The 15990-nt window shown below is 27.5% G+C and overlaps 1 protein-coding gene across 8 annotated transcripts in view; it reads right to left on the bottom strand.

Moving 5' to 3' along the window:
* LOC100203637 (histone-lysine N-methyltransferase SETDB1) overlaps positions 1–15990 on the bottom strand; it is a 121862-nt gene that overhangs the window by 66529 nt on the left and 39343 nt on the right. For all 8 annotated transcript variants that reach the window (XM_065790293.1, XM_065790297.1, XM_065790295.1 and 5 more), the window contains exons 9-10: positions 13868–13930; positions 13671–13740 (exon numbers count right to left, since the gene is read on the bottom strand). In XM_065790293.1, coding sequence (XP_065646365.1) covers positions 13671–13740; positions 13868–13930 — 133 coding nt within the window. The remainder of the gene's footprint in view (positions 1–13670; positions 13741–13867; positions 13931–15990) is intronic.

Genomic DNA, 15990 nt, shown 5'->3' with positions numbered 1-15990 from the left:
AGTTGGTAAGTAGAATGTAACATATCGTTTAAAAAGAGCTCTTTTAACACTAAGAAGAGGTAAGAAACTTGAATAAAGAACTTAAACTAGTTTATAGAGCCATCTTAAAGAGGCAAAGTGGCAATTTACAAAGCATCTTGAGTGAAAGGAGTTTCATGCGCCAGATTAGTGTTGAGCTTTAAACCCTATGAACCATTGAATTTTCCACATGTATCTGATCAAGCCATTTGTGCAAAATTATCAAAACTTTTGAAAGACTATGAGCGCTGCAGAAAGAAACAAAACTTCAGTGCATTGAATGAATAGTTTTGCAAAGAGAATGAGAACCTGTATAAACTGCAAATTAAGTGCAAAGGCCATGTTGGTTATTTCACTGGCAAACCTGCTAGTGCCAAGACCATCCACCCATCCAAGCGAAAGATGGATGGGTGGATGGTCTTGCAAGACACTTTGTTACAATGTCGAAGTTGTCTTCCCACAGAGCAGCAAAGGTGTGCCACCAGTTTTATTTTGGAAAGGCTCAAACAATTGCAGAAGAAACTCACAATGCGTTAGAGGAATTCAACCTGTAGGCTGAATTCCTCTAATGCATTATGAAGTCCTTTTAACAATACAAAAACTGTAAATAATGGCAAGAAGACAGGGGTTTTGACTTTCTCCTCAAACATTTAGTGCTTAGCAGCACAAAATGTTTGAGGAGAAAGGTTAATACAAACCCAAATTTATGAGTTTCCAACACCATGTCCTGGATTGCATTCTTTGCATTGTCAATTATGATGAGCTCAATGGATTGACTAAATCACCAAACATTGAATAATTTTTTGTGAAGGATTTAATATGCAATTATAATAAACTGAAATCAGACTTCAGCAACAGTAAAAATGAGAATAACAGGCGGCTGGAGAGACAATATAAAGTTTCTTTACCATCTCACTTGTGTCATCCGTCACCACACTGAGATGAATGAGATTCGTAAATGAGTAACTCCAAACATCAGCAATGCTTGCTGGAATTCTCGAACCATTCTAGCCCTTCTTGTGTTTATTCTAATGCCTGAAACTCATAACAGGCTGCATAAAAATCCTACTCGTGGGTGTACCACTGATTTTGCAGTCAATTTTTCCGCACTGAATATTTTGATGAACTATCTACATTGCTGAAAGACTATTCAAAAGGTCTCGCAAAACCAATGGAAAACATGCATATCTCCAATTGACAAAGCCTGAAGCAACCACTGCAGTGAGCATGCGATTGAAGTTTTCCAAGACCTGTATGACTACTGCCGCAATAAGGACAACCTCCCACTAAGATTCATCCTGTTTAATAATATTATTGTAAATAATTGACTTCCTTGTGTGTTTGTTGACCCTATAAAATGATACATATATATGACTCTGAAGCTTGTGTTTAATTTTGTAACTGCTTAAAGGGACCTCAAAAATTAGGCAAAAAATATAATAAATAAAAAATTTAAAGTCATTTGTGTGTGACTTTTTTATCAAATTACCTTGAAAGTGAGATTTTGTCTAATCTTTAATAAAAGTTCATCAAATAATGATACAGGGAAATAAGATTGTAAAATAGTCATCACCCTAATATATATATATATATACATATATATACATATGAATATATACATATATATAAATATATATACATACATATATATATATATATAAATATACATCTATATATATATATATGTATATTTATATATATGTATATATTCATATGTATATATATTTATTACTACTATTATTTTTGTTATTACTGTCATTATTATTGCTACTTTTGTGATCGTTGTTATTATTTTTGTTGCTATTTATTATTATTATTATTATTATTATTATATTGCTAATATTTTTATCATAAACTTCATCATTGTTATATTATCGTATAGTTACTACTATTGTTATATTGTTTCTGTTGTTTAATAATTTCAATATCTTTATTTCTAAACAAATTTCTACTTATTATGTCTGAACTCTGCAAATTTTGTTATAAAATTATTCATGCTAATCATCATTCACTTCAATGCAATCACTGCCTAAGTTCAATCCACAAGAAATGTAGTTTTTTAAATAATAATGATTTTAGATTATTAAAAAACTCTTCCATGAATTATTGGCTCTGTATTACATGTTGCAACAGTATTTTTCCTTATAGTTCTATATCGGATAATGAACTACGTCTTCAAACTTCAATTGACAATATATTACATTTCAATGATCTGCCAAATGACCTTTCCCTCTTTCCTTGCTCCCGGGAATCTGATACTTTTAATCAACTTAATAATTACTTTACTTATCAGCTAAATAACAACGATAATGATGATACAAACATAATTGAGAATCCAATCAATTGTAAATACATTGATATTGAAAAATTTAACTCTTCAAACATCAATATTAGTTGTTTTTCTCTATTTCATTTAAATATCGCTTCATTAGTTAAACATTTTGACGAATTAACCTCACTTTTATCTCTAATAAATTATGAATTTAGTATAATCGGAATTACAGAAACTAAGCTGAAATCTGATTTACTCCCAACAACTCCAATTAATCTTAGTGGATATGTTTATGAACATACTCCAACAAAAACTTCATTTGGAGGTGCTCTACTTTACATTTCTAATAAACTAGTTTATAAATCTAGAAATGATTTACTTATGTATAAACCCCAATTCTTAAAGTCTGTTTTTGTTGAAATCATTTTCCCTAAAAAGTCTAATATCATAGTAGGCTGTGTTTATCGCCATCCTAACATGGGTATTAATGAATTTATTGTTTCATATCTATCTATTCTATTTGAAAAAACTTGCTGTGGAAAAAAATAAAACTATTTTTATAATGGGTGATTTTAATATCGATCTTATTAAAGCAAGCTCAGATAATTCAATATCGGAGTATTTGAACACCATTGCTTCAAATAACTTTCTTCCTTTTATATCTTTACCAACGAGAATTACCAATCATTGAAGTACTTTAATTGATAATATATTTTCTAATTCAACTTCTAAAGATATTTTTTCCGGCAATTTAACTATTAGAATATCTGATCATTTGCCACAGTTTCTAATTTATTCATCTTTTAAAAAAAGAATTATTAATTCTCGAAAAAGTAATACTATTCTTCGAAACTTCAAAAAATTAAATAGTGAAGAATTCAGGAATGATTACTTGGAAATCAACTGGGATAAAGTAATCAAAGTTTCCAATAGTAATACAAATAAATCATATGAAGATTTCTTCACTACCTTTAACTCTCTTCAAGACAAACACGCACCGTTAAAAAAACTAAGTAACCGTGGCTTAACTCGAAGCCTTAAACCATGGATTACCTCAGCAATTTTAACCTTGATAAAAAAACGAAACAATATATTTAAGAAGTTCCTTAAAACAAAAAATCTTCATGACAAACTAATTCTTGAAAAAACTTACAAAACCTATAGAAATTTACTTACCTAACACTTATTCGAAGAAGCAAAAAAAACACTTTTCTCACTACTTTACTACCAATAACAATAGTTTGAGAGCAACGTGGAAGGGTATTAGAACTCTTTTAAATATACCTTCGAATGATATCTCATATACATCTTGTATATCTTCCAACAACACCATTATCAATGATCCAGTAAAAATCTCGGAAATTTCTAACTCCTTTTTTATTTCAATCCCTGAAGAACTGCAAAAAAATATTCATTCATCTCATACTGACTTCCATAAATATTTAAAAACATCAAACCCTGACTCTCTTTTCATTAAACCTACTGAAAAAATGAAATAATTTCAGTTATTCTTTTTCTAAATGATGGCAAGGCTTCTGGTCCAAACAGCATTCCAACCTTTATTCTAAAACTTCTTGCTAATGATATTTCCTCAGTACTTGCTAAACTATTTAATCTCTCATTCACTACTGCTATATTCCCTAATATTTAAAAAACTGCATCTGTTAAACCAATCCATAAGAAGGACTCAAATCTTGACTGCAATAACTATAGACCAATATCATTATTATCAAATATCAGCAAAATTCTTGAAAAATTAATGTATTCTCGTATCTACCACTTTCTTGATAATTCTAAGTGTCTCTACGGCCGTCAGTTTGGATTTCGTTTAAAACACTCTACTTCCCATGCACTTATTAGCATTACTGATTCGTGGTGCGATTGATAGTGGTTCTTTTGCCTGTGGCGTCTTTATTGATCTCCAAAAAGCATTTGATACAGTTGACCATAAGATTTTAACTGAAAAATTAATGGTAAAAGACTTTTCCCATCTAAATATATAAAATACCTCGGGATATTTCTTGACAAAAACCTATCATGGTACTATCAACTAACTCAATTAAATAAAAAACTCTCACGTGCCAATAGTATGCTGTCATTAATACAACACTATGTTCCCCAACATGTTTTAATATCAATTTACTATTCCTTATTCTTCTCACATCTAAGTTATTGTTGCACTGTTTGGGGTCAAAGAGGTAGTTTTCTATTACATCGTATAAACAGTTTACAACACACTTCCTTAAGAATTATGACATTTTCTCCCTTACAATCTAAAATCAAAAATAGGTTTTCTGAATTAAAAATTCTAAAATTTCAAGATCTTGAAAAGCTTTATAATTGTCTCTTTGTGATTGATTTTCTTCAAAATAAGCTACCAAATTCGTTCAATAATTTTTTTATTAAAACAAGTGACACACAAATATTACACTCAAAATACTGAAAATTTTAACTTGCACACTTCCTTTTTCAGCACTATCAAATATGGCAAGGTCTCTATTAAAAATCAATGTATTTCTCACTGGAACCAAATAATACCATTTATAAAAAAAAGATTTCAATTAAATACCCTTTTATTACTAAAATTCTTCATCTCAATCGAAACCAAACTAAGAAATTTATATTTGAGTATATATTTAATGAATATTAATTTTATCTTTTATTATTATTGCTTTTTTTATATTACTGTATTTATAAAACTATTATTACTTTTATTTTATACTTCTTAACTCTACTAATATTACTATTATCATTAATTTATCTTTATTTTTTAAATCTTATTAATATTATTTATAATGATAGTGATAGTGATTCAATTGTAGTAATAGTTTCTATGGTTATTGTCTTAATTTTTGCAATTGTTATGTTTATTTTATTAATTTCTGTCGTAGTTATAAACTTTACTATAATTATTTTTACCATTAGTTATAATTTTTAGTTAAGTTATCATGTTATAGTTACTATTTGTTTCTTTTATTCACATTATTATTAATATTATTATTTTTATTATATTATTATTGCAGTTAATAATATTATCTTAATTTATTAGTGCTTTTCCTTTCTTTTTATTTTATTTTAATTAATTTATTTATTTATTTTTTTTTTTTTTTTTTTTTTTTTTTTTTTTTTTTTCTTATTTATAATTTTTTCTGTGTTTTATTTGTTTTTTTATTGTTTTTTTTTTGTTTTTTTTTCAGGTGTCACTCCATTGACTAGTTTTTAACTATATGAGTGACACCTAACCTTATTTATGTGAGTTTATAAATATTATTGTAAATTTTCATATTTTATGGTTAAATAAATGGATTATTATTATTATTAAAAACAACTTTTTATGAAAATGACTGCTGGCACCCCCTGAATATATATATGAATGTGTGTATAAATATGTGTATATATATATATATATATATATATATATATATATATATATATATATATATATATATATATATATATATATATATATATATATATATTAAGGTGGTTCTAAAAAAAACTATTTCTGAAAATGACGGCTGGCACCCCCTGAATATGTTGTATATAATTAAAAAAATGCTAGAATTAACAAATTTTTGAATAAAAAATATTTTAAGGGGTTGCTACCGACCCTCGAACATTATATAGGTCCTTAATATTATTAAAAAAAAGTTTTTCAAAATTATGTCATGTTGGGTCTCAAACAAAGCAAAATCATATACAAATTTCAAAAATAATATTCATTTTATAAATAAATATAGATAAAAAAAATTATAATCAAAAAATCTTGTAAAATTCCCTATTTTTCATTTTTATTTAAAAAACGTAACTTTTTGTTTACTAAAATCTAAAATAAAAATTTAATTTTAAAATGATTAATATTTTTAAAATTTTTATATAATTTCCCTATATAATGTTCGAGGGTCGGTAGCAACCCCTTAAAATATTTTTTATTCGAAAGTTTCTTAAATCTAGCATTTTTTAAATTATATACAACATATTCAGGGGGTGCCAGCAGTCATTTTCAGAAAAAGTTGTTTTTAGAACCACCTTAATATATATATATATATATATAAATATATATATATATATATATATATATATATATATATATATATATATATATATATATGTATATATATATATGTGTGTGTGTGTGTGTGTGTGTATATATATATATATATATATATATATATATATATATATATATATATATATATATATATATATATATATATATATATGTTTGTGTGTGTGTGTGTATATATATATATATATATACATATATATATATATATATACATATATATATATATATATATATATATATATATATATATATATATATATATATATATATATATATATATATATATATATATATATATATATATATATATACTGGTACCAGAGCCAAGGAGGCTACCTTATTGTGGAAACAACCGCTTTAATGTACCTAGTTTCGAGTAAGCTTTATTGGCTATCATTGTGGTCTTTTCATTTCAGAATATTACTTATGTTAATACCTAGGTCCCATTCCTGTATCTTTTCGTTTAACTTGATTGATTGTTCTATCGTGGGTAGTTATATAGTGAGTAGCTTGATTTAGTCAAAAAAAATTTTGATTTGGTACTGTAAACTTTCATAACTTTTCATTTTTTGTAATTTAATTTTGTGTTCCATTTTTTAGTCTATTTAACTAGTTCATTAATCATCTAGTAATACTATTTTTAATTACAGCAATTAACTTACTGTCATCTGCAAATAGTTTGCAGGTGAACTTGTTTAGCAATGTTATTAGTATTACTATGTCATTAAAATGCCATGTTATATTAAAATATGTCAAGTCAGGTCTATGGTCAATTTGATAACCCTGCTACTAGTAACATGTAACCTAGTGCAGCCTGTTTCATGTCCTGCTATCTTGTAAAGTTCTTCTTCTAAGCAAAGGCTAGAAAATATGTACTTCGTGTCATCAATACTAATATCTAATCTCAATTCTAATATCTGTCATGTCTATAGTAATTTTATTTTTATGTTATGTCTGAACCTCTGGCGCAGTTTTTACTTATCTGTAAATTACCGACTAGTGACTTTAACTATAAAATCTATGCTCAATTTAATTCTTAGTATTTTGTTTGATGTAATTTTTTTCCTAATGTTTTAGTAAAAACATAATTAAATGTTTTTCCTAATGTTTTTGTTATTTTTTTTCCAAATGTTCAATACCCTTTCAATAGATGTAATGTTTTTCCTTAAGATCATGATGCTCCTAAACCTGACCTTACCAAATGGTCAGGTTGAGGATCATCACAACTACCTTGCTACTGGTATCGTGTAACCTGTACTCTGCTACTGGTATTACCATGTAACATGTACTACCTGCCCTGTGCCCTGCTTCTTTGTAGGGCTCGCTTTTTAGGCAAAGGAAAGGAGAAACAAATTGTTTGAGTAAAGCCTAGAGATGGTGTCTCAATAAAAATACTCATCTTTGAGAGACGTAAACCGCATCCACCTTAAATTCCTCTGCCTAGGGACTTTTAGTTAAGTAATGGTCAGAAATGGTGTCTCAAGAAAAATACTCATCTTGGACAGATGTTAACTGCATCCAGTTATCCATGGCCTACTAGATAAAGACTTTCTGGGTAAGCAAAATAATTCTGTTGACAAGCCTTAAACCCCTTCTTTATCTATTAGTCTGATGCAGATGATAACCTGTATTACATTGTTTTCTGTCTAGGATGATGAATACTGGATCTTCTTGACTCTACTCATAGATTTTTGCTTGTGCCTCCTTGATAGTGGATATGCTGCTCTTTTTGCTATCTCCTAATGAGGGAACAGCTCTAAAACTCAGTTTAATAGTTCTGAGACCAACTGGTAGTAAGGTTTTCCAATTTTTGTGGTAGCACTCAGAGAAGTTGATTCCATCAACAGCTGAAAAATATAAGAGTATTAACAGTACCATGTTGCGCATGAATGGTATCCCTATTAATGCTTTTAGCCAGATAAGGAGTCCTAAGTTACGATTTTGGGTTAATCTATGGGACTTAGACAACTGCATAGATTATTGCCCAGGATGCCATGCTCTATCTATGAATGTGTCAAGTTTTCTTTAAACTCTTTTACTTTTTTAGATGTAATTTTTGATTAAATTGACCATGCACTTTCTATATACCCCTCTGCCATTACTGCTGTTATTAGTGACTTTAATGCTCATCATAATGAATGGCTAGGCTCTAACACCACTGAACCTGCCAGCACTAAAGCCTGCTAATTCTGTATTTCTGAACCTCTTACACAGATAGTTAATTTTGTGACTCGTTTTCCAGATAACTCTATTTACTTATCTTCACTACTTGATTTATGTCTTGTCTCTGACCCTAGCTTATGTTCAGTTTCTTCTTTGTCTTCCTTGCTCGAACCACAATCTTTTTACATCTTGTACTTCTTCAGACTCACCCTATAATTGCACTACTTACTACTACCATAAATCTGAATGGAATTTTGTTTGTGATTTTTTTTTGTGACAGTTCTTGGACTGATGTCTTTTCTCTCTCTGCTGATAAATACGTCTCCTAGATAACTTCCTGGATCCAGGCAGGAATGGAGGCTTTCATTCCTCCTTAGTTCCAAGTCAAGCATCATTCTACTCCATGGTTTTCACCTTCTTATGCAGTTGCTATATCTAATAATAATCATTTTTTTCATCTATTTTAAAAGAACAACTCTCTTGAGAACAAAATTATTGTTGCAATTGATTAAAAAGGTGCCGTCTGAAGCTAAGCTCCATTATTTTCAGTTCACTGAATCTTGTATCTTATCTCAGAAGTTAGGCTTTAGAGACTTTTGGAAAATATTCAACAGAGCCATGAACAAAGGTAGGTCTAACATTCCATTTCTCATTTTATGGGACTTATCTTATTTCCTCTCCCAAGGAACTATTTGCAAATAACTTTCCATTCTAATTAAATAGGTTAAGAAATTATTAGACACTTAAACCACTTTAGTTTCTGTTACTTAAGTCATATCTTAACTAGACTATTCTAGCTAAGGGCTATTGCTCTAGACATATCTAAAGTTTTCAACAAAGTTTGGCATTCTGGTCTATAAACTTGCTTCATACAGTCTATCTGGAAAAGTTTTTAAGACTATTAAATCATTTCTTTCTAACAGCATTCTTAAATTCATTCTGACATCCCTTCATCTAAAATGGCTTTATTTGTTGATGACTTAACTTTATACTGCTGTCTTGAAAAAAAGTCAAGGGTTCCTTAAGGCTCTATCCTTAGCCCTATACTCTTTTTAATTTACATTAATGATCTTCAAGATACTCTCACATCTAAGGTGGCATTGCTTGCTGATGATACTACCATTTATTCTTGTCGTGATAAGAAACCAACACTCTCTGATTGCTTGGAGGGGCCATTTGAGCTTGAAAAGATCTCACTTCTGCTACAGCATGGGGCTCACAGTGGCTGGTGAACTTCAATACTGATAAAACTCAATTTTTTTCAGCCAATCGTTATCGCAATAATTTAGATCTTCCTATATTTATGAACGGTGATGTACTCGATGAGTCATCTACTCTTCATCTTCTAGGATTAACTCTTACTTCCAATCTTTCTTGGAAACCATATATCAAATCAGTTGCAAAATTAGCATCTGCTAAGGTTGCATCTCTTTATCAAGCTCGACACATTCTTACTTTGGATTCAATTCTCTATCTCTATAAATCTAAAATCTGGCCTTGTATGGAATACTGTTGCCATATCTGGGGCAGATCTTCTAATGATGCCCTTTCTTTTTTAGACAAGGTGCAAAAACACATTGTAAACATAGTTGGACCTGCTCTTGCAGCCAACCTCCAACCATTATCATATCGTTGTAATGTTGCTTCTCTTTCTCTTTTCTACAAATACTATAATGGGCACTGCTCTAAAGAGCTATCGCCTCTTGTGCTATCTACTAAAATTCATTCTCGTGTTACTCGTCATTCAATTAAGTGTCATCCGTTTTCTGTGACTGTTCCTAAGTGCTCCAAAAACGCTTATTTGTCTAGTTTTTTTCTTCGAACATCACCTCTTTGGAATTCGCTTCCTTCATCATGCTTTCCTGATCCATACAATTTGCAATCCTTGAAGTCGTCTATTGTTAAGATAATCGTTATCTTGCTCTACAATCTTCATCTCTTCTCTTCCAGTAACTTCCAATTTTAGTTAGTGGTTGTTTGCAGCCTTGTTGGAAGCGAAGATGCTTAAAAAAAAAAAGTCTTCTTTTTTTGATCACTTAGAACAGGCTGATCTTGAATCCAATCTCACTTCTGTAACAAATTGGGGCTTGCAGTGGCTTGTGAATTCAACGAAACTCAGTTATTTACTGCAAGCAACTATCACAATACTATTGACATTCCTTTATCAATAAACAGCGACTCTCTCACTGAGTCCTCTTCTTTATGTTTTCGTGGATTATCATTCACTACTGACCTCTAATAGAAACCATATATACAATGCTTCTCTTTATGTCCTTATCTTTCTTTTACTTCTGACTCAATTCTCTACATATACAAATCTTTATTCACCCCTGCATGGAATACTGTTTTCATATTTGGGTTGGTTCTTCTAATGATGTTCTTTATATTCTAAACAAAATCCAAAAGCGCATTTTAAAATTTGTTGGACCTACTCTATATCTGCCAAGTTTGAGCCTGTCTCTCATTATTGTAAAGTTGCATCTTTTTCTCTTTTCTACAAATAATATCATGGTCGCTGTTTAAAGGAGCTATCATCTCTAGTTTCTCAAACTAAAAATCATTCTCCTTTGACACGCCATTTTGCAGTCATTCTTTTACTGTATCTGTCCCTGAATGGTCTAAAAAAAATTATTTATTAAAACTTTTTGTTGCCTGTTCGCAGTTGCTAAGTCAAATTTGTAAATACTTTGTCAAAACCTTAAACTTTTTTTTAGTATTTAGTAGTTCTAATCAATACAGTAGATCAACTGTATTGAATGCTTTAGCAAAGTCAAGGTAAACCACTAAAGCATAATACCCACTGTTTAAAGCATTGGTTATCTATTGGTTCAAGCAAAATTGTGATTACAGATTTACCTGTAGTGAACCCATGCAGTTCATGGACTCATTACAGAAAAATCCGTAATTACAAATTTGTAAAAACATTGAACACTCTATTTTTTTAAATACATATAAAATTATAAGTATATATATATATATATATATATATATATATATATATATATATATATATATATATATATATATATATATATATATATATATATATATATATAAATTTATATATATATATACATATATATATATATATATATATATATATATATATATATATATATATATATATATATATATATATATATATGCTTTTATTTATTATTTATTTATTTATAATATAGTTACTTATGTTCAAAAAATTGCATGAAATGACACAAAATTTGGAATAACTTTTGGCTGCTTAATAGTACTTATGTATCAAATGCTAAAGCATTTCACACATACTTACTTTTATACATACTTAGCACCTTTTGAGAAGGTATTAGTAACCATTGCACAGAGTGCTGTTTTTCGCAGAGTGAGGTTGGGTATTAGTACTGCATTTTATTTTATTTATTTGAAAAACCACAACCAAAAATTTAATGATAGTTATTTAAGTGGGTAGTCAAATGTAGTTTGTAAAAGTAGCTAGGTCACATAACGCATAACATGGTTGTCATTGAACTTATTTGTATATTTTATACTTTTATACCATATTTTATTTATTATATTTTATTTATTATATTTTATTTATTATATTTTATATATTATAAAATATTGAACATATCTGTACTGTATATTTTATATACTGTATATTTATTTATGTTTTATTTATTATATTTCATTTATGACATTTGAGATTTTATTTATTATATTTTATATTTTACATATTATTTTATATTTCTTAATAAAACTTTTTAATAAATTATCTGCATATTTTGTTAAAAAAATAAAACTCCAATGATAAATTTACATTTATAAATATCTGTTCATAAATATATATAAATATTATATATACATTTATAAATATTGTTTTTTAAACTTTAGTAGAAAAACCACTCACACACACAAAAAAAAAAACTTGGGGTTTTACTTTTGAGCCACCTGTAAAAATGTTGACCATTTTATGTTTCTTTGCATCCTTTGATTATGTTTTTTTATGATTTATTTTTCTAGATGTAGCTGATGTACTTGGTAATAAACGATTTTCATTTTCCAGAGTAAATTTGCTTCTCCATTTCTTTTCTATATCATGTAAAAAAAACTTACTACTTTTTATTTCAATTTGAATTTTGGATTTTAAAAAACTCATTAAATAGTTACAATTAATTATTAGAAATATCACAGCCCTTTTAGTCCATTTTTTGGACTTCATAATAAGATAAATAAAGTAGTAACAAGTAATATGACAAATATTGATCAACACCTTTGTTATAATCAACCATATATATAATAATCAACCACATTTGTTATAACCAACCATGCATATTGGCTTAAAAATTCTTTTCTATATCACCCAATCAATCTTGCGCCTTTCTACAATATTGGCTGAATGTATTGTGGCAATCATTTGGGAAGGTCTTTTTGATTGATAAAAATCCGACAAGAACCATTTAAAAAATGCAGAACAACATATTTAAGATCATCTGACTTCATTATAAATTTCTTTGAATTTTTTACTTTTTAACGCTAATATGTGCATGCAACAGACGCTAGTGCTTTGCCCCTTTTAAAAGTGGGTACAGTCCTGCTGATAGTAGATACTCTGCTTATAAATTTTTTACTTACGGTGTTTGTTTTTTCTTTTCTTTATGATTATAACTATATGGTTTTAGATTAATAAAAATGTTTTTTTACTCGTGGTTTGATTTTTTTTTTTCTAGAAAAGCCAAGATTTATATTGTTGTTTTTTTTTAAAAAATACCCACTACATAATAAAGTTGCGCTTGTTTGAGTATCTGCTTAAAAAGTTTTAATATTATTCATGTATCAACAATTCAAATGCTGAAGCATACTTTAGGCAATAATAGAGACTATCAAAATCGAAGTTATCAAAATATAAACTTAAATTTATTATCATATTTTTCATTAAAAAAATGTAAAAAAAAAAAAAGAACTTGACAACAAAAACTGAAACTTTAAAATAAACTATAAAATAAAAATAAAAAGTTCATGATATAAGAAAAAGATCAGCATTTTGGTTTTTTTGATTTACATTTAATTGCTGACCTCAACTTTTAGGAAATTGAAAAAGAAAATTTTTTTATTTATAAAAAAAATTTATCACTACATATTTGTTTGTATTCGATGTACAAAATAATAAAACCTAACCTAAATTTGTTTTGTTCACAAGCAACTTCTGCAACTATACCTGCAAACATAACACTTATTACACCAGCACCTAAAAAAAAATTTATAAATATTATATTAAATTTATATTAAGTTTCAATGAGCATCAACTTTATCTTAATACTTAAGAATGTACAACAACAAATATAAAAAAGTATGAAAAATGCAAGAAAACTCACTATTGCTGATATCTTTGTATTTCTTTGATATGGTAGAGTTAACTGTGTCACTTGGTCGTGGGGCTTAAAGAAAAACACAAAATGAAAATTCATACTTTTAGTTATGTACTAGGGCAGGTCGATTTTGGAACTGAAGTTTTGGACTAGTTGAGAAAGATGCCTAGTAATATATTATTATCATTTATAAAAGCTTTTTCAACAAATTTTAATAGTTTTTGGAGCATTTGAATATTTTTGGTGAATATTATTGATATGATTCAAGTTTGAATGTAAATTTTTATAAGTGTTGAGAGAAAATATCTTTAATCATATCAAAATACAAATGCTTGAGATTAATAATAAAATAGTTATAATGTTTTAAAAATAAAACATTTTTTTATAAAAATAACTAATTTTTTTTATAATTAATATAGGAAATAATGATTTAATAAAAAAAATTTATAATTTTAATATATTTCTATGAAACTTTCTCCTAAAGTTACTTTTAAAAATTAGCGGAAATTTTTGCGCTCGTTCAAAAATAAATAAACAAACTTTTAGATTGATAATTGTTTTTAAAGTCGTTATATTTGCTTTAACATATGTTATTTACAATGATATGTTTTAATGAAATGCCTAAAAACTATAAAGTTGTTTTAACACGTGGCAGTTTTGCTAAAAAATTTGGTGGTCAGCCTTCACCTTTAAATGAAGCAGAGCCGCCAACCATTCGCCAGATTATTCAATACAGCTATTTCCTTAAAGACATCAACCTAGACTTAAAAGATTATGACATTGCAAAAATTATAGCAATTAATGTGATAAAAATATGGCACACTGTGAATCCAAAGTTACCACTATATGATAATTATTATGTGGTAAAGTTAATAAATAAACTATGCTTCATGAAAGCAAAACAAATTAACCGAAAATCTCTTTCTAAAGTGAAGTGTAATAACCTTGAGAAGAGTTTAGACACTCTTTTTGATATTTCAGCTTGCAAATGTAATCTACCTGTTCGTTCTTGTAATGATAAATTTGTAAAGTGCTTGGAAGACAATTGTCAAACACAACATATAGTTTGCACATGTCCTCTTGACAGAAAGGTGGAGATCATTTTAATATTAAAGTCATATATATATATATATATATATATATATATATATATATATATATATATATATATATATATATATATATATATATATATATATATATATATATATATATATATATATAATATATATATATATATATATATATATATATATATATATATATATATATATATATATATATATATATATATGTATATATATATATATATATATATATATATATATATATATATATATATATATATATATATATATATATATATATATATATATATATATATATATATATATGATAAGTGCTAATATGACATTTTGCAAGAGATGTGTTTGAAAATTTGATTTGTTGCTTGACAAAATATAACAAAACTGCATACTTATCTCAAAATGACCAAATTTTGCACTTATCATAAATTGACCAATGAATAAATGTTATAAATTGTGTTTTTATTTTAAAAGATTCATCGTTGTTTTTCTAGGTTCCATTAGAAGATAGTATTCTAGGTTCCATTAGAAGATAGTATCCATTAGAAGATAGTATTTTCTAGGTTCCATTAGAAGATAATGTATTTGAAAGATCAGAGAGCAAAAATAGGTCCTAAGGGGTTGTTTTAACTTGGATCCATTGATCGTAAAAGTGTTAATAAGACAAACAAAGTTTCTGCTAGAAATAAGAAATGTCAGAAGCAGGTTTTAAATGAAGTTTCTCAACAAAAAAGCAATACGTATACATCATTTGATAACAACATGGAAAGGTTGGATCAGCAGTAATGAATGATGATGAACACTTGAAAAGTTACAGTAATGAAATAAGTGAAGTATTAAAGGTATATGTTGTCATATAATGTACTTTTTTTATTGTTATGTACCTTTAATATTTTCATCTTTTTTTGCTTGAATGTCTTTTATAGACTCCTGTTAACTTTGACAATGAACGTTGTTACAAACCAATTAGAAATATATCTGGGGCTTACAATTTGTTTAAACCATCAAGATATGCTTTGGAATTATTTAGGGCTGATGTTTCAT

The sequence above is a fragment of the Hydra vulgaris genome, chromosome 02 (assembly GCF_038396675.1).
Source record: "Hydra vulgaris chromosome 02, alternate assembly HydraT2T_AEP".
NCBI lineage: Eukaryota > Metazoa > Cnidaria > Hydrozoa > Anthoathecata > Hydridae > Hydra > Hydra vulgaris.
This window is presented reverse-complemented; position numbering and strand designations above follow the sequence as displayed.